Here is a 20,619-nt window from a genome sequence, read left to right as displayed (position 1 = left end):
ATAAACACAGTCCAATCGAAATCCGGTTGCCTCGTGTTTTACTCAAAAAAGAGAGGACCGATCAATCCCAGATGATGCAGTTTGTGAGACACTTTTTGTGACACGTCAGCCGGCAGTCTGGAAGAAATGATCACTCATGTTACCCTGAGGGCCACAAAAAAGGGAGGAAAGCTGGCTTTCACTGTCAGACTCTGTGCGCTATTGAAGCACTTTCCTCCTCAGATGACAGTTCGACACAATTGTACTAGCAAAATGTATCTGACCCCCATCTCTCCAGACAGACTCTCTTTCCCACACACACATTTACCCACCCACGTTTTGAAACCAAAAGAAAAAGGGACAACAGCGCCCTCTAGAGCAGAGACGGAAAAGTAGCAATCAGTTAAAAGCCATTAATGGTGCATTAACGTCTCCTGCTGGAGGAAATGGTCTACTGTGCCTACAGAAACACAACATGTATAAGTTTTTCAGATGAAACTTCAGTCCCTTAAGATGAAAGAGGACCAGTATCTCAAGGGGGTTTGCCGGTTTTGTGATGTGTTAATATCAGGATTGTATAAACAGCTTTAATCCCTATGCGGTGTGGAAGAGCACTTCTGTGGCAGCATACATTTCACACCCCCAGTGTTTCATTGTGACTGTAAATCCGGATCAGAGAGGATGTCTCACAGTAACTGGATTACAGAGATCTGGATTACATTTGTCCTCCACATGCTTAGCCTGGGTTTATTATCTGCTTTGTACAAACAGGGGTTCAAGAGGGAAATAGAAGCAACAAGAACCTGGGAGCCAGTGTACGTCATATTAATTCATTTCAGATCCCTTGTAAACACCAGCTTAACTGTGGCAACAAGCCAATACGGCTGATAAAGATTGCTTGTGTAAGGTCAAATATTACCGGGGAACTTTTTGTTTCGCTATTTGCAGCTTTTAAATCAAAACTAATCCTGTTACTACTTTATTTGTAGATAGGCTTGTAATGTTGATAATGTCATAATCTGATGACAGAATTTAACTGTATAAAACTATCCCAAAGTATTGTAAAGTCTGATTCTGAGCACTTTCTTAATGTGAACTGTATATAAGGAAAATCCTGTTGAATGAATGAATAATAGATACATGAGCTGAACTTTTCCACGACATTCTAATTTATTGAGATGCACCTGTATATTAAATGAATAAATAAAAACTGAAATGAATCATTTATTATAGGAGTTCAAACTAATAATTTATAGGAGTAGAAAAGTCATTTACAAAGCTAATATACTAAATGAGTGAAGAAGTGCAAATATGTAATCCAAGATTTTATTTGATTATATATTTCTGTTTATCACAAAGCGCATTAGACAATTTAGCATACAGAATAATAAACCATGTACAGATTTCTGTATTTTCCGTTAAGATGCCTAACATAATTCTACATAATTTCTACATAACAATATTTTTATATTTATTCTTTATGCATTTTAACTTTGTACTTATTTAAATATAAAAATATATATATATTTCAATCAATTTATTCTCTCACTTTATTAGTATTATTAATGAACTTATTTTTTATTCCACTGCTGTGTTAAGTTTCCAGTGTCGCTCATTTTCCTTCTCTCTCTCCTAATTTTTTTTTTCTTTTTCACTTCTGTTTTGGCACGTGCAAATACCTCAACACATGAGAAGGATTCTGCTGCATACTGATGTAGGCTATCAGGAGTTTCAAGGGTCACTCACAGGTGGACAGTAGTGTACAGATCCTGGACAGCAAGCGGTCTGGTTCAAAAGAGACTGCGTGCTGGAAGAACCATACCTGAACGGATCATCTACTTACAATCGCAGCCTACATCTATAACCCAGCAGTCTCGCTTCACTTCACGCTCTGCAGCAGCAGTGATAGACAGGATCAATCATGGGAGGCCCCGCAATTCACAACTTCACTTAATGTGTGAAAAATCTTCAAATAAAGAAAAATGAAATTGACCTGACTCTACGGGTAGACGGATGAAGAACCTAAGCAAGTAGTGACGTTCCATTGGTGACCAAGTCATTCTTTTGAAAAGGATATTTTCAATGAATCAGTTGCACCTGTTCACTTGTTTACGAATCGAATTGAATCAGCAAGAACGGTTCTCCAGTCAACAACTCACTGACTCACTGACTCTTTCGAACACATGGGATTCCTTATGAGCATTTGGAGTAAACAGACGTAGACTTGAATAAAATGGAGCGGAAAATAAGTTACTTGAATAACAATAATGTTACAAATAAAATGTAGGCCTACTGGAAATGTATGATTTGATTGTGTAACGATTTTACTTGCACAGTGTTATATTAAAAAGTGAAAAACATTTCGGCCAAGTGGCATGCTACATGAATATTAGCATTATTTATGTTAATTCAATTGTAGTAGTACTTAGGTTCTAAACATGTTTTATTCGCCGAATGGCTATAGAAAACTGAACTAGGACATTAGAAATTGCAATAAACACTGTCACTTTATTAATACAAAAGGGCAAACTATAATAAACATTAAAATGTGCCTATTGGTTTTAGCATGCCACAAGAATACGTAAATAATCACATTAGGCTATTTAACCGTTTCTTTGAAACATACTGTTTAAAAGAGTTGTTTCGTGGAAAACAGTAGGACTTCCATCCATTCATGCAGTCCTTTGCACGCAACAAATGTAGCAAACCCTGTTGCGTATTTAAATCCAGCACTGTAGTAGGCTACGTCCTGATGAACGTCAAGCGCTTAGACGTGACCACGCCCCCACCGCGAGTTTGCGTCTGTTGTCAAGGAAGCGCGTCGATGGTTACCGACATGGCGTAACTCTTTCAGCTGTAGCGGCTTACCTGTAAAGGCTTACCTGTGCCTGCTTTAATTTAAAACAATGTCAAGATAGCATTCACTCAGTTTTGGTCTACATGAATTTCGTATCAAACTACAGGAAGTTAAAGTCATAGGTAGTAAGTGTTGTGCGCTGTCTGTCTGTATTTAGCTCTCGCACTGGCTGGCCAGTCTTCATGTAGCTCTCATTCTTCAGTGCACCAATATTTTTCATGAGCGGATAAATTCTGCTGTTGCCAGCTATGTTATTGCGCGGCCGTTCCAACATCAATAAGATGCAGCTTTTCTTGCTCGGGTGAGAAGTGTGGTGTGTTGAGACCTGTCAGCAGCTTGTCATCCTGATGTTCGGGATGCCAGTCCTGGAGGACACACTTTACTACTCGTATCAGTCTGTGTGCATTGAATTTATTTAATACACGAGTTTCACAATTTGAGTTGAATTACTGAAATAAATGAACTTTTCCACGACATTCTAATTTATTGAGATGCACCTGTATATTAAATGAATAAATAAAAACTGAAATGAATCATTTATTATAGGAGTTCAAACTAATAATTTATAGGAGTAGAAAAGTCATTTACAAAGCTAATATACTAAATGAGTGAAGAAGTGCAAATATGTAATCCAAGATTTTATTTGATTATATATTTCTGTTTATCACACAGCGCATTAGACAATTTAGCATACAGAATAATAAACCATGTACAGATTTCTGTATTTTCCGTTAAGATGCCTAACATAATTCTACATAATTTCTACATAACAATATTTTTATATTTATTCTTTATGTATTTTAACTTTGTACTTATTTAAATATAAAAATATATATATTTCAATCAATTTATTCTCTCACTTTATTAGTATTATTAATGAACTTATTTTTTATTCCACTGCTGTGTTAAGTTTCCAGTGTCGCTCATTTTCCTTCTCTCTCTCTCTCCTAATTTTTTTTTTCTTTTTCACTTCTGTTTTGGCACGTGCAAATACCTCAACACATGAGAAGGATTCTGCTGCATACTGATGTAGGCTATCAGGAGTTTCAAGGGTCACTCACAGGTGGACAGTAGTGTACAGATCCTGGACAGCAAGCGGTCTGGTTCAAAAGAGACTGCGTGCTGGAAGAACCATACCTGAACGGATCATCTACTTACAATCGCAGCCTACATCTATAACCCAGCAGTCTCGCTTCACTTCACGCTCTGCAGCAGCAGTGATAGACAGGATCAATCATGGGAGGCCCCGCAATTCACAACTTCACTTAATGTGTGAAAAATCTTCAAATAAAGAAAAATGAAATTGACCTGACTCTACGGGTAGACGGATGAAGAACCTAAGCAAGTAGTGACGTTCCATTGGTGACCAAGTCATTCTTTTGAAAAGGATATTTTCAATGAATCAGTTGCACCTGTTCACTTGTTTACGAATCGAATTGAATCAGCAAGAACGGTTCTCCAGTCAACAACTCACTGACTCACTGACTCTTTCGAACACATGGGATTCCTTATGAGCATTTGGAGTAAACAGACGTAGACTTGAATAAAATGGAGCGGAAAATAAGTTACTTGAATAACAATAATGTTACAAATAAAATGTAGGCCTACTGGAAATGTATGATTTGATTGTGTAACGATTTTACTTGCACAGTGTTATATTAAAAAGTGAAAAACATTTCGGCCAAGTGGCATGCTACATGAATATTAGCATTATTTATGTTAATTCAATTGTAGTAGTACTTAGGTTCTAAACATGTTTTATTCGCCGAATGGCTATAGAAAACTGAACTAGGACATTAGAAATTGCAATAAACACTGTCACTTTATTAATACAAAAGGGCAAACTATAATAAACATTAAAATGTGCCTATTGGTTTTAGCATGCCACAAGAATACGTAAATAATCACATTAGGCTATTTAACCGTTTCTTTGAAACATACTGTTTAAAAGAGTTGTTTCGTGGAAAACAGTAGGACTTCCATCCATTCATGCAGTCCTTTGCACGCAACAAATGTAGCAAACCCTGTTGCGTATTTAAATCCAGCACTGTAGTAGGCTACGTCCTGATGAACGTCAAGCGCTTAGACGTGACCACGCCCCCACCGCGAGTTTGCGTCTGTTGTCAAGGAAGCGCGTCGATGGTTACCGACATGGCGTAACTCTTTCAGCTGTAGCGGCTTACCTGTAAAGGCTTACCTGTGCCTGCTTTAATTTAAAACAATGTCAAGATAGCATTCACTCAGTTTTGGTCTACATGAATTTCGTATCAAACTACAGGAAGTTAAAGTCATAGGTAGTAAGTGTTGTGCGCTGTCTGTCTGTATTTAGCTCTCGCACTGGCTGGCCAGTCTTCATGTAGCTCTCATTCTTCAGTGCACCAATATTTTTCATGAGCGGATAAATTCTGCTGTTGCCAGCTATGTTATTGCGCGGCCGTTCCAACATCAATAAGATGCAGCTTTTCTTGCTCGGGTGAGAAGTGTGGTGTGTTGAGACCTGTCAGCAGCTTGTCATCCTGATGTTCGGGATGCCAGTCCTGGAGGACACACTTTACTACTCGTATCCTTTTCCTTGCCTGAATTACCAGCGTTTATTTGGCTCATAGTTTTAAACTACTGTAGTAGAAAAACATAACTTGCTTTATTTATTATTCTTGCATAATGGACCTTGGCTAACTAATGACCAAGTATAGTACTGTGAAACATTATTACAATAAAAATAAATAATAATAAAGTTTTCTATTTGAATGTATTCTAAAATGTAATTTATTCCAGTGATGACAAAGCTGAAATTTCAGCATGGTTTCTAATGATTTGATACTCAGTTATTATTGGTGCTCAATTATTAATAATGGTTCTTATTATTATTATGCATAATATCTTATTAATATCTTAAATTATATATACTGTTTAAAAGTTGTTTGTTTTTTGTGAAAACCTATATTTTTTTCAGGATTCTTTGATGAATTGAAAGTTCATCGAACAGCATTTATTTAAAATACTTTTTTTATTTTCTTTTATTTGTAACATTATAATTGTCTTTACTGTGATTTTGGTTGATTCAATGCATCTTGCTGCATTAAAGTATTCATTTATTTTCTCTAAAAAACATATATTGTACTTAACACAAACTTTTGAATGGTAATGTATCCAAGTATTCATAAAAAATATTAAGCAGCAAAAACAGTTTTCAGCATTAATAAAATAAGAACTTTTTTTTTTGAGCGCCAAATCGGCATATTACAATTATTTCTGAAAGATTATGTGACACTGAAGTAATGGCTGCTGAAAATTCAGCTTTGCCATCACAGGAATAAATAACATTTTAAAATACATTCAAATAGTAAACACAATAGTTATTTTAAATTGTAATAGTATCTCACAATATGACTGCTTTTGATCAAAATAAATGCAGCCTTGGTGAGTATAAGAGTCTTCTTTAAAAAAATGTATTATTACAAACTTTTGGCCGCCACTGTATATATATGCATGTTCTACTATTCCATAATATTGTCTGTTTAGATATTACTTATATTTTGTGTTTTCTTTGTTGTTGCATCTTTGTGCTGTGCATATCATAAGATAATGTATGCATAAGATAATGTCTTATCCTATAATAATAATACGTTCCTTGACGTTGTGTCACATTAGGAACATTAGATCAGGTGTGCATGAAGAGAATGAAAATGAAAGAGAAGCGTTGGTTCAAGAACAGAGGTACTGTCGAGCTCAGGCTCGCAAGCTTTTCTTGGAAACAAATCGCAGACAAAAGTAAGTGTGTCAAAAATAAATCTGATTTATATTTATTTCATTACTGTTTAGAAAATCTTGAGTGATTATTTTTTAGTTTACATGAATGTATTTCAGCAGCCAGATCTTAGGTTAAAAAGCATTTATTTGTATGAGAGTCAAGTATTTAGATGTTGTATCTTTTTTATTTATTTCTTTTTATTTACTTATTTAGGTTTTTAACCACTTTCAATCAACTTTTTGGTGTCACTGTTTCATTTCAAATGTCCTGTCCAAATTAATTTTTAGATGTACAAATATGTAATCTCTCTCTATTCTTAACGTAAAATCATGAAAACATCTTATTTACTTCTTGTTGAATTTGTGAGTCACTTAACATTAAGTCAATAATAGACCATAGTATTCATAATCAAATCTATCATAATAGACAATGATAGACTTTTTGTACATGTTGTAAATTCTTCACCAAACAACAATTAAAACACAAATTGAATAGATAATTTAATGTTTACAGAAAAAAAACTTTGTTCTTTGCACTGTCCCTCCAAATCATGCATTTATAAGTATGTCAACATCTGCTTCCTGAAACATGTAATACATTGCAGCGTGGATAGTAAACTACACAGCTCTAGCCTTTTGGTCTCTGAGGACTTGTTATTACATGAGGTGGCAATAACAAGAAAGAAATAGCGTCAGCGTATTCACAAAGGGGGCAACTACACTAAAAGACTGCCGGGTGAGTGTCCCAGAGATCAGAAGCAATGCACAGCTGCTGAATTTATTGTTGACAGTGAGTGTCGGATATACTAAGAACTGTCTCCATGCTGTTAATGACTCAGTCTGGGTTTTTGACCTCTGCACGTTGAAAGTGAAGCTACCCTACAGGGCTCAGATACTGTTATACAATCCTTTATTTGTCAGCCAGGATTTACCAGCTTGAAATAGAAGCTCTAATCAGCAAGAGCAAAGGAACATTACTTTATAGAAGGAAGTGATGATGAGGAAGATGAGTGTATCCCCCCGTTCCCACTGAGTTCAGACACAGATCCGGAGCTATTTTTGTGGTGATTAAATAATTCTTGAAACATATCGAGTATATTACAGAATTTCATGAGTATGAACATAAGTGTCAATGACAGGACACTCATTTTTGTCTTTATTCAGAAAAAAAATTAATAAATGCAGTTCATGCATTCAGTGATTTGAAAACACTTCTATGATGAGTATGCTTTTAATTTATGTATTAAAATAAATTATAACATTTTCAAGTTAAAAATATCAGGGTGATAACAACTGTCCTAATATCATAATGAAGAGAAAAAAAATTCATTAAAAGTTCAATTAAGTAGAAACCTTATTAAGTAGTAATCTTTTATTATATGAAGAGTTCAGATGCAAAAGCCTCTAAGTGCCATCTGAAATTTTCATCTAAAATGAGCATTTTTATCAGGCTCCTATGTTTAGGTTCAGTCATTTTACTTTAATGGCAATTTATATGTCCTTTTCTATGCCATTAAAGTGAAATAAATTAACATAAATATAGGAGTCTGATAAAAATGCTCATTTTAGATGAAAATTTCAGATGGCACTGAGAGGCTTTTGCATCTGAACTCTTCATATATTCTTTAAAAAAAAGACTTACATTATAGGTGGGACATGTGACTGTGTGTCAAGGTTTCAAAGTCTCTTAAAATAATATTTTTTAAATATTTATTTAATATTTCTTATGAGGCAAAGTTAGTTCAGGTTGCTCAACTATGGTAAATGATTTTGCATGAATTCTGCCTGACAGCCCAATGGTTCCGCGGCTTAGGCATGCACTAGTTTCTGTGCCATTAACAAATTAATTTAGCTGAAATGCATCTGTTACAGAAGGCTCAGGTTTCTGTTGACCCTGGAAAGTAAACGTCTGAGATAACGACAGCTTGTGCAATGAGCTGATATTCAAATGAGATTAAAGTCTCATTTCCTTTTTAAGTCAAGTGGGGTATTTGATATGCACATTTGCCAAAGCTCTCATCCGTCCACTTTAAAAAGAATTAATTATATCTTTAAGAGGACATGGTGCGTGCAAACCATTGTCTAACTGTCAAAAGGTCACAAAAACAGCATATATTTTTTCTGACTGTCTCTCTAGGGCTCTAGAAGAGAGAAGGAAACAGTGGGATGTTCAAGAGCAGAGACTAAGGGAGAATATTCTACAGCAGCGTCATCAGAGGGTCCAGGATGCCACAGAGAACTTCCAAAGAGCTCATCTCCCTCCTTCCCAGAGAAAAAGACCAGGTAAGTTCAACGAAACAGTCTAATCCATGTGTGTACATGCACTCTTTATCTCTTGAACTGTCTGTTAGCAGTTATTATTAGGTCAGTATGTGATGTAAACATCTCATCCTCCATTTAAATAAAGTCATTTGTGTCCTTCTGCAGCCTTTAAGAGAAGAACACCCAACCTTGATGAAGCACTTCATCATATTCAGGACAGTCTGCACTTATATATCCAACAATCTCCGTTTTTGGCCAGTGGCTCCACCATTAGCAGGTACGACATTACTGCCATGGCAATATATTATTGGTTGAAGATACATAACATTTTTGTAATACTTTATTAGAACTTTAATTAATGCAGTCCATCAAAATACTATTTCATGTTAAATATTAAAACTTAAGAGCTCAATCAATAGTTTTTTTTTAAAATGTGAACATCATATATGAATATTATATATATATTTGTGTGTATACACATATATATACAGTATATGAACTATTTGAATGCCATTTAATATGTTAAGCATTATATAATAATTTAATAATATTTACTCATCTTATAATTCATCTTATCAATAATGTTACCACAATAATGAAAATGTAATAAGTTTTGAATAATTAAAACATTTTATATTGTTATTTAAAATATTTATACTTTTGGCAGCACTTAAAATATCATTTAGTTCTATACAATTTTAAATATTAGGGGAGCCAGATGCTATATGAATGTATATTCCTTATTACTGTGGATGCATTGAATCACCAGTTTTTTTTTCAGGAGCTGCACTCCCTCCCCAAAGCCTTCAGGGGGCACCCGTCACCTACGTGCCTTATCTGCAGCTGAGGCCTACACCAAACTCCTGCAGGAGAAGAGCCTGAGTAACTTCAAGAACAACCAGCTGCTCTTCCTCAGTAAACAACAGGAGACCCAGAAAGAAAAAGAGCAGGCCGGTCCACAGGTTAATATACATACTCATAAAACTATATGTATAGTTAAACCATAGCTGATGGTATTCATTTAAATAAATTTTTATTATAAAATGTTGCTGATGAGTCTATCATCTGAAGTTTTATGTAATTCCGAGTTGAGGTTTTTGTTTGTTTACAGTTACAAGATTGTAATTATGATCAACTTCTTTATACAAGTGATAGTTCACAGTGATTCACTAGGGCCATAATTGTGTATGTTGAAAGGCCTGTTGGCAAATTTGCTTAAGGAGTGTGTGAAGCTTTTAAGATCTAATTCCAACTATTGGGGAAACAGAACAACATTGTAATTTTAGCCCAGGGCTCCTCCTGCCACAACATGCCGCAGCATCTTCTGAACAAACGGAGGAGTTTTAAAGAGATTAGCTCATCCTGAAGCTTTAAAGTATTAGTTCACTTCCAGAATAAAAATTTCCTGATAATTTACTCACCCCCATGTCATCCAAGATGCTTTCTTCAGTTGCAAAGAAATTAAGGTTTTTGAGGAAAACATTCCAGAATTTTTCTCCATATAATGGACTTCAATAGTGGCCAACGGGCTGAAGGTCCAAACTGCAGTTTCAGTGCAGCTTAAAAGGGCTCTACACGATCCCAGCCAAGGAATAAGGGTCTTATCGGCTCGTCTTGCACTAGCTCGACTTCACACATTACGTATTCACTTTGGAAAGGTCATGTGTGAAGTAGGCGGAAGTACCGACCCAGTGTTTACAAAGCGAATGTGCAAAGAAAGTCAAATGCCCTTTGCAAAAAAAGGTAGAACAACGATGTCGGACGATTTTGAAGTTGTAGGAGAAAATGTGAAGGAGTTTTTCGCCCCCTACCCTACCTTTTTTGAATCAGAGTACACAGACGAGGGTCACTTTTCCAACGTGATGCGTTAGTGCAACGTAAAGAGTTAGTGCAAGACGTGCATTTGTGTGCATTTTTTATTCTGGAATTGAACTAATCCTTTAATCACACAAATGCATATTAAAACCACAGATACACATTCCCCTTTCTCTATACCTTCAACAAACATTCTTTCACTCTTGCACACTTAGTTATGTCCTCTTACACACACCAGCTGGAATGTTACCTGCACTGGCTTGTAGCCAACACATGATTTAATACAGTGAACTGAACAGAGCAGGACACAGAAGGTAATAACCCTATTTATAGGATAGGTTTTAGTCTTAGGTATTCTAAGAAAAGTGTTCCATTCAGTGCCCAAATGTAGTCAGACTTATGGAATGCCCTTCATAGGAATGTCTGAGACCATCATGCTCTACTTGCCCTAAGTTTTCCCTCTGGAAGATTAGTATGCTTTTATATATTGTTATTTTACTTGTTTTATTTTTTGGGGTAAAAAGATTTTAATATTTGATACTAATGCTTTTTATACAGATTCTAAAGACTTTAATGCTCTTGCATAAATGTAGATCTGTTTCTTTATTGAAATGTTTACAATACCATTCAAACGTTTGGGGTAAGTACATTTTTTTAAAGGCATTAATTGAAATGAAATAAATGAAAGCCATTTAAAATGTTACAAAAGATTTCTGTTTCAAATAAATGTTTTTTTTCTTACTTTCTGTTCAATATCACTGTTTCCACAAAAATAGTAAGCAGCACAACTGTTTTCAGCATTGATATTAATAAGAAATGTCTCTTGAGCACCAAATCAGAAGAAAGACTGAAGAAATGGCTACTGAAAATCAGCTTTGCCATCACAGGAATAAGTCAAACTTTAAAATATTTTCAAATTGAAAACAGTTATTTTAAATAATAATATTGTTTCCGTTTTTACTGTATTATTTGATTAAATAAATGCAGCTTTGGTGAGCATGAGACTTTTTCTGAACAGTAATGTATATATGTATATTGATCCGTCCTTCTATTCATTGTAAAAAGTTGTAGCAGAAACTGATATTATTTTGCTTACATAAAGATTAACTTCCAATGTTTTATTTTCCATCCCTCCGCAGCATGCATGCAACATGATCTCTAAAGAGCACCCAGTCTGCCAGTGTCAGTGCATCAGTGCTCTAATGTTTTTTTTATATTGATTTTCAGGAGTCCCCACATAGTGAGACAGAGAGTCTGTCTAGTCTGGACAGCTTAGAGAACGGAGACACTCAGAAGACCCATGACACTACACCAGTTTGTTGCTCCCACCAGAGCACCACCTGTACCCAGTCTTTCTACCTCCCCGTGGATCCCCCTAAGCTCCAAGACCCCAAAAGCTCTCCATCACCATTCAGACAGTCCAACAACCCATTGTTAACGTCTCACCCCTACTGTTCCATAGCAAAGAGTTTCCTGGAGGAGTTCTTAAATCAGGAAAGCAAACTCAGTCTCAACTCACCCTCACCAAAGGATCATGAGTCAACAGAGGAAAACAGGAGTCTCCGGAATTGCATGCAAGAAAGATTTGATAACTCAAAAGACCAATTGCAGACCTTCAACACCCAGACTACTCATGGCTGCCAAAAAGAGTTGACTCAGCAGGACTTAGCAGCTAATTCAGAACATATGACTCATGATAATGACAGGAACGCTCAAGGGAACCTTTTAAAAGACAAAGGATCTGTGGTTGCCCACTGCAAAACACAAGCCTTGCCAGATACCACACCCCTGGAATTCTCAAGTCTGACTAAAGACTTCAAGTCAGAATCCAAACAGCAGACAAGAACCCTGGAGGAGAAATATGCTAAACATTTATCAGAAACACAGACAGCTCCTCCAGCCAGCATATGCAAGCACAGCAACAGCTCCTTCGAAGCCTTTTCGAGCTCCTCTGCCCATCTTAGTTCCCCAAACATAAAACCAATAGAAGAACTGAGTTCTTCACAGTCACATAAACACAAACCAGATGTATATGTTGCCACTGGGCTCAAGATAGAATCCAAACCGCTGAGCATGGAGGAGAGTATAGGCATAGATTCTTCAAAACCTAAAAATGAAACGGATGTCACCAAACTGGCAAAAGCTGGTGTGCTGATGCCTTCTAAAATTATGGAGGAACCAAATAGAACATCTGCAGACCCTATGACCCATTCTGCCCCTAACAACAATGTCAGATTCCTGAAAGGGATTCTTAAAAACCATTTAAAATCCAAATCAGGAAATGTCAAATTCACTTATACTCCTGGCCATTTGCTTTTCACCAAAGAAGTGGCCATATTAATCCGGGACAGTGTAGAGCTGGCCAGGGCAAAACTCAATGAGCCAGAGCAGAACAGGACCATTAAGAAGAAACTACGCTGGTTTGATGAGGTAGAGGAAGTTGAGGGGGTGGACCGAGTGTTTAGAGACCCCAGCAGGCGTGCTAACCTGCCTCAACAAACCCATAAACAGCTCTCGGCAGATCACTCAGACCATGTGAATTTACTCACAGGGGTATCAAAGAACATCTCCAATAAGACCTCTGCTGTCCCCACTGGGCCCCAATCCACTAGACAGGCCTGGGCAGATGTAGGGCCCCAAGAAAGCCGTACACAGGAGCATATCAAGGAGCCCACCTCTCAAAGAAGAGCCCTCTGCGTTGGGGGCCCACGGACTCCCCGGAGAGCGCGCTCAGCCAGAGTCGGCTCGTGTCTCGTTACCTCCCGGGCCAGGAAGGGCACTATCATCAGACCGCAATCTGCCAGGGAAGCGCAACATGTGGCCAAGACCCAGGGGAAGACTTTGGTGCCTCGACCCCCTCTAAAACCTGAAGCTGCAGAGTGTAACTTAGCTGAGTGTCCTATGTACATCTCAAAGGCATCCTGCAATGCCGATGGTGTTCTGAGCAGACCAGATCTGCAGGATTTGGCCCTTTACAAAGACACTCCAGATAGAGAGACAATAGTTAATTGGCCTACCCTCAGAGCAGATGCTGTCTGTGCTCCAGTGCCACCCTACTGTACCTACACCCATGAGACAGGCATCTGTTCCCTCTCCTCTCCAGATGCCCTTGCAGACAATGCCAGGCGCAGGTGTGGAGAGAATGGAGAATGTTTGGACCGGACTCCAACAGATGAGGAGATCACACTGCTGTGGCATGGTGTCCGAAGTGCTCTCGCCAGCAAAGACGGTAAAGAAAATGCCAAACTCAGTATTTCTGACCTAACACATTTTTTTTAACATATTTAAGCTGAGTGAGTTTAAAATCCCACTACACATTGGTGTATAACATGTATAACATAAAAGCATGACATATGAAACATTCTGAGGGTAAATATGTTTTAATTACATTTTTTGTGATCAATAAATTACAATAAAAGCCTGATTTATATCATATTGTATATTTATGTATATTTATAACACAGTATATTTTAGAAATTGGAAAATGGATGAAATTCTAATAATCAAGCATATATCAAAAATACAAATATATATTAATTTTAATTAATATGTAAAATGCAGTACAATGATAATATATATATATATATATATATATATATATACTTCAAATGCGTACACACATTTTCAACACAACAATATTAAGTATGCATAGATAGATTGTACACAAAATTTTGTGTTGATCAAGTTAAGGGTGTAAGAGCAGGGGTCTCAAACTAAATTCTGATTCAACCCTAATTAAACACACCTGATCCAACTAATCAAGTCCTTCAGGCTTGGAGCTCAGTTGGAGCAGGGTTCCGGCCCTTCAGGAACTGAGTTTGACACCCCTGGTGTAGAGACTTTAGTAGGCTTACATAATTAAACATTAAATATGTTGTGATGCACAGCATTTTCTCTTACAGTGTGTACTGACAAATTACTTGGCACCATGCTTGGTTAGAAGATGCTGTAACAAGTACCAGCCTATATTTATACTATTTACAAAAGTTTATTACGTCCCTGTTTCTGTATTTTTCCATTCTGCTTTACATCTTCCAAATTTTGAGAATGATTGTTAACCTGCTGTGGACAAAAGAAACATTTTCAGTAGGTGTCTTTCAGCTGACAAGATATATTCCAGCCACATATTACAAAACCAACAGTCATGCAATCATCAGCTTCCCATGAACTTTCACTGCACCTTGTCATATAGTAAAATGAGAGTCGATTGAAGGAACCGAGCTCCCTTTGTGTGTCGGCAAGTTCAGCAGCTTTGTTTGAGATTCTTGGGGAATATTTTTCTAGAGTTTTTGGAAAAGGTTTTTTTAGTGTTGGATCAATAGAGTCTGTTTTCTTTGGCCCTCTGCACAGCACTGCATCACTTGGGATTACTACTCTGTTGAAATGGATCCATTTAATGATGGACTGTTGGGGTCAATTATTTTTTAAATCATCAGGAAACCTCTACATTTTGAGGACAGAGACCTCAAGAACAGGAGAAGTGACTTTCATACTTTGGGACCTTTTAATGAAACCGTCTTCTTTTGTCTTTTTGTGTTTTTCTCTCTGAATTGACTTAGGCCCGTTGTCTTCTTCGCCTCAAGTCTGTGCCAGCCTGTCCCATGTCACCATCAATGGTGATAGTCTGATCAGTGGTGTCAATGGAGCCTCAAAAATGGGTGGCTTTTTCTTGGCTTCCTCTAACGGTAAGAGTCTATAGTTTTATGTAATCTCCTCAAAGACCAAAAGCCAGGATATTTGCCACTGCTAGCACAATATAAGTGATAAAAAAATGAATAAAGACATGTCAATTGCTTCACTAGAGTTGTTTAGAAATGAAAGCCACTGAGCCTACATATGAGCCCATACATCAAGTAACATGAGGTGAAGTGGTTTGCTGCTTAGATATTAATGTATTTTTTTGTTTCTTCTGTAAATCAGTGAGAAGTCCAATAAGGAGACAGTCCATGGAGAGTAAAATGGTGAAGAACCGAGTTTCAGTGGAAAACAGCAAGAACCAACCTGTAGGAACAACACAGAGAAAGCCCAGTTTTCCTTATCAGGTAAACATGCGCATATTCTGAAGATACTGTCCTAGAAAGCAAAGAAAACTAAGCTATTACTGGAGTCGACTTACAACTGGTTCATTTTGCATTGGTGTATTTATAGCACCATGGGGGGGGCTATATATATAGAATATATAGAATATATTAATATATATATATATATATATATATATATAAATATACCTTGGAGTTGTGATTGATGATAAGCTGAATTTCTCAGACCGCATTGCTAAAACTGCCCGTTCCTGCAGATTTGCTTTATACAACATTAGTAAGATCAGACCCTTTCTTTCAGAACATGCAACATATATATATACACCTTGCTGCGCTGTCTGAAACACGTCTCTATGTACGTATTACGGATCAACTGCGATCCGTTTAACTCCTAATATGTGACAGATCAGAGCAATCTTTCATTTAGGCTACTTATTTAACATGCAATTGTCAAATTGCTACTCCATATCAATCGCATACAAAGATAATACAGAATAATTAGAACAATCATTAACATAAATAAATAACAGAGTGTCATATTTATACACATTTTTCCCAGAACGTTCTTGCGACCCGTTAGCAATTCTTCCACGGCCCGGTAGTGGGTCTGGGTCGCGACCCGGTGGTTGGGGACCTCTGGTTTAAAGGATAAATGTCATGTTGAAAAATACTTTGAAAACTTTTGTGTTCATATGATGTTATTTTTGGCTTTTTGACACTTTTGAATTTAGTGCTCATTAACTGTTCACTTTTGGTTTAACAGGTCATGGTGCCAAAACCTCAACACCCAAATAAAAATAGTCATGCAGCTGACAGTGAAGGTAATTTATCATGTAAATGAATATCTAATTTCCTATTAAGTAGATAAATGGGCCACCTCTACAGATTTTCAGCAGGGCAAGAGCAAAGTATTTTTAAAATGTAAATGTTTATTCTCATTTTCAAACATACAGTAATCATGTAAGGTGCAGCATGTTTTAAAAAATTGCTCAACCAAAATTAAAATATTGTCATTATTTACTTACCGTCATTTCAAAGCTAAATTATTACGGTGGATTTTTTTCTTTGATTCTTTAATAGAAATTTCAGAAGAACAGCATTTACTTGAAATAGAAATCTTTTGTAACATTATAAATGCCTGTCACTTTTGATATATATAAAACAGATTTTGAATGGTAGTATGTGTTTTTCAGCCAAACTATTAGAAGCCAAATTCTTTAACACCCTTAAGTTGACTTTAAAACTTTAAGCATTAACATTGTTTTTTTCCACCGTTACAGGCCCAGAGGCGTCAGACGGTGCCTATGAAATAGTGGACTGTGCACAGACCCATAAGTTCTGCAACGGTTCGATTGGTCCATTGAGCCAGAGAATACAGTCCCTCAGTGTCAGCGCTCTGTCACTAGAGGAGCAGAAGATCCTGCAGTCACTCGAAAGACTTAATCAACGCCTGCAATGTCAGGGTCATTTTAAAAACATGTACATTTGATCCACTCAGTCAAAACGTACATGTTTATCACAGATTTGAGGCGAGGGCAGTAGCTTTTAATTTGGCCCTATGTATGCATTTCTTGTTTTAATGTTTTCAAAATATCAACATCTGTGTTCCTGATCACTTCCACTTGATTTAACAGATGTGCAAGATGCAGCTGGTGGCAACCCAGCAGTGAAGGGCATCTTTGCTTTGGGTCCTGCATTTGTGAGTATTGACCATGTAATCAGAGGAAGTGATCTGTTCCCCTGAACTAATGTGACCTGCTCACAGCTCTGTCCCATCTTTCTGTCTTCTCATCCTTGAAGAACCAGACCGGTGAGAGTGCAGGTGTCACCATGCGTAGGCGAGGAGCCTCTGCTGATAATCGCACCCAAACTCAACAGCGTTACTGACTACACCTCCCATGATCCACCACTCCCTCGAACACCTTCTCTCAGCTGCACTTTGCAAACCTTCAAACCTTATGATTATATGCTGTATATTGCGTACACTGTAAAATCGAATTAGTTGGGCTTACTTAAAAAAAGCATGCAAACCGATTGCCTTGAAAAAACTAAGTAAAGTGAAATAGCAATAGTATGTTGTACTGACAGATGCTTAGTTAGTATAGCTTACTTACACGAGAGTTCTAGTAACTAAAAAAGAACTGTAGGGGGTACTTGATCCTTTCATTTAGGTTTACTCATGACTTAGTATAGCTACTCACTGACTCCCAGAGTGCATTGCGGTATGAATAAATTATACAGTTGCTTTGTTTTATAGTTGTTGATTTTATTTGACAATTTTATTTGCTGTCTTGTGTCAGTAGCAGCACAACAAAAAGAGCAAATAAAATGGCTATTGTTACAAGTAATGAAAATAAATTAAATTGAATTGTTACCATTGTTGTGGTTCACGTGCTGAATGTTTAAGTCTGTGTGTGACTTCAGCATGTTACCACACACGAATTTAAGAATTATGTAAATCCAAAGAAATGCATCTCAGGGTCTTTATGAAAAAAGAAATTTTATAAAGTTATTAATGAACACACAATTAATGCACTAATCCTTTAATTAGAAGATAGGTCACTTTCTAAAAGCAACCTATTTATTACTTTTCTTCCTTTGAAATCCTATAACTCTGAGTTCTTGATGCATTACTGTATTAACAGGCAGTAAATTATAGCAATGTCAACCAAGTTCAAAGTGCCCAACCAAAGGGACTGCTAATCACTATAATGGGGAGTTAAAAAAACACATTTTAGGAAAATCAACATCAATTTATAAAGTTAGCTTATGTGATGTTCTTTCAAATATTTCAGTTGTATTGAGAATTCAACATTCAAGATGACTTTGGGAAACGAGTGAATGCAACTAGTGAAAGATAATTGCAGACATGGAGGAAATGAGTGAAAAGTCTATTAAGACTCGTTTTCTTTTCTTCTTCTGCTGTTGTTATGTTGCACATTAGCAACATATTAGTGCACTGCTGCCTCTCATTGGTTTATTAATGTCATTGGTTCCTTTGTGGCTACTTGAATATTTTAAGTAAGTGTCACTCAAAACAGTAAGTAAATTGTTTTATTTGCCTTGAAAGTAGCTGTAACTTAATAAAACCTAGTAAGTATAACAACTAAGTAAAGATAACTAACTAAATCTAAGTAAGGTAAACTATTGGATTTTACAGTGTAGACATACTTAAATACTTGAGTGGTATTGAGAGTTTTTAACTGTTTTTTAAAGGAATAGTTGACCCAAAAATGAAAATCAGGATGTAATCCAAGATGTAAATGAATTTGTTTCTTCACAGAAGAACAGATTTTGAGAAATTTTGCAGTACATCACTTGCTCACCGATGGATCCTCTGCAGTGAATGGGTGCCGTTAGAATGAGAGTCCAAACATCACAATTATCCACAGGTAATCCACACAACTCCAGACCATCAACTAACATCTTGTGAAAAGCTGCGTGTTTGTAATGAACAAATCCATCAATATGTTTTTAACTTCAAATGTGTCCTCTATTTATAATATTGCTTTCTCCAGTGAAAAAATGGCCTCTTCTGAATCAGGAGAGAAATATGCACAGATCAAGAAAAAAAAAACAGTCCAAAAGAGATCTAAACAAATATGTAAGATTTTGATGCAAGAGGACAACAGAGGATAGCCTTTTTTACTGGAGGAAATATTATTATGGCTTATGAACTTGGATTTTGGAAGCAACGGTTTAAAGTTCAAAAGCCTTAATTATGGATTTGTTTCTTACAAACAGGCAGCTTTTCATAATTAATCGACTAGAGTTATGTGGATTATTGTGTTATTGTTTTTTCAGCTGTTTGGACTCATTCTGACTTCACCCATTTACTGCAGAGGATCCATTGGTGAGCAACTGACTATTTTTGAGTGAACTATTCCTTTAATCAGGTGTAATATGTGTGAAATGATTCTGGCAATACACAATAAATTACGTTTGTGTAATAAAACGTTTTAAAAAAAAACATTTACAAGAAAATGTATTTGATGTTCATGTGTTGTTTGCCTTCTAATTAGTTGGTATTTATTTTTTAATATATTTTCATTTCTAAATATATTTTCATAGGAATTGTATATTATTAATGTATACATATTGGTATTTTTGGGGTAAACAATCTTGACTCTTGGGGGGGGTTGTTTTGCTTTGTTTTCTTAGTGCCACTGCCAAGACAGGATAAAGGGCTTTTTGTGTAACTCAACCTCATTCAAGTGTCGGTTAAGCATAAAATGGATACAGATTTACATTGTATGTGTGGCATAATCATGACAGGTTTTTCTGGGTGTGTGTTTTACGTGTGTATGTGTGTGCCTATGACCTGTGTGAGTGATGTTTTGTGTTTGTGTGTGTGTAATCAGTGTATACATGCATGGGAAAGCTTATCTAGGTGTGTGTGACAGTGAGGTTTGAGTGACTATTAATTACTCCAGTGCATTGGAGACTCACCGCACAGGCTTTGCTGGATAACGAAGTCAAACTCCTGATGCTCTTTTGCCATCACCACCCTATAACTGTCATCATGTCATCTAACCCTTCTGTACAAAGCTGTACTCCAGTCTTCAGTGTCACAGGATCCTTTGGAAATCATTCTAATATGCTGATTTGGTGCTCAAGAAACACTTCTCATTATCAATGTTGAAAACAGTTGTGCTGCTGTTTGATATTTTTTTGTGGAAACCATGATGCATTTTTCTCAGGATTCTTCGATGAGCAGAGTAGAGTAGAAAATAATCAGAATTGATTTAAAATGGAAATCTTTTGTAACATTATAAATGTCTTTACTGTCACTTTTGATACTTGCTGAATACAATTAAATAGTAAAATTAATTTCTTTCCAAAAGAAAAATCTTATTGACCAAACTTTTGAATGGTAGTGTGTGTGTGTGTGTATGTATATATATGTATATATGTATA

The 20,619-nt window shown here is 36.4% G+C and overlaps 1 protein-coding gene across 4 annotated transcripts; it reads left to right on the top strand.

Annotated features, from left to right (window-relative positions):
• The first annotated feature begins 2,784 nt into the window (after positions 1 to 2,784).
• On the top strand, positions 2,785 to 17,757 carry LOC107560158 (centrosomal protein of 126 kDa-like). Of its 4 annotated transcripts, none has more exons than XM_016244251.1 (12): positions 2,785 to 3,224; positions 6,488 to 6,607; positions 8,724 to 8,869; positions 9,014 to 9,125; positions 9,630 to 9,810; positions 11,891 to 13,892; positions 15,223 to 15,348; positions 15,584 to 15,705; positions 16,466 to 16,523; positions 16,983 to 17,159; positions 17,337 to 17,401; positions 17,503 to 17,757. In XM_016244251.1, the coding sequence occupies exons 1-12, from the start codon at positions 3,184 to 3,186 to the stop codon at positions 17,587 to 17,589; spliced, it is 3,237 nt and encodes a 1,078-aa protein (XP_016099737.1). In that variant the 5' UTR covers positions 2,785 to 3,183; the 3' UTR covers positions 17,590 to 17,757. The 4 variants fall into 4 exon arrangements, with proteins under 4 accessions (XP_016099737.1, XP_016099736.1, XP_016099738.1 ...); XM_016244250.1 differs by lacking the exon at positions 2,785 to 3,224 and adding an exon at positions 4,957 to 5,396; XM_016244252.1 differs by lacking the exon at positions 2,785 to 3,224 and adding an exon at positions 4,957 to 5,396 and having other exon boundaries at positions 17,468 to 17,535.
• The last annotated feature ends 2,862 nt before the right edge of the window (positions 17,758 to 20,619 follow it).

Source organism: Sinocyclocheilus grahami, unplaced genomic scaffold (assembly GCF_001515645.1).
Source record: "Sinocyclocheilus grahami isolate Dianchi unplaced genomic scaffold, SAMN03320097.WGS_v1.1 scaffold712.1, whole genome shotgun sequence".
Taxonomy (NCBI): domain Eukaryota; kingdom Metazoa; phylum Chordata; class Actinopteri; order Cypriniformes; family Cyprinidae; genus Sinocyclocheilus; species Sinocyclocheilus grahami.
The sequence above is the reverse complement of the archived record's forward strand: the minus strand, read 5'-3'. Positions and strand labels throughout refer to the sequence as shown.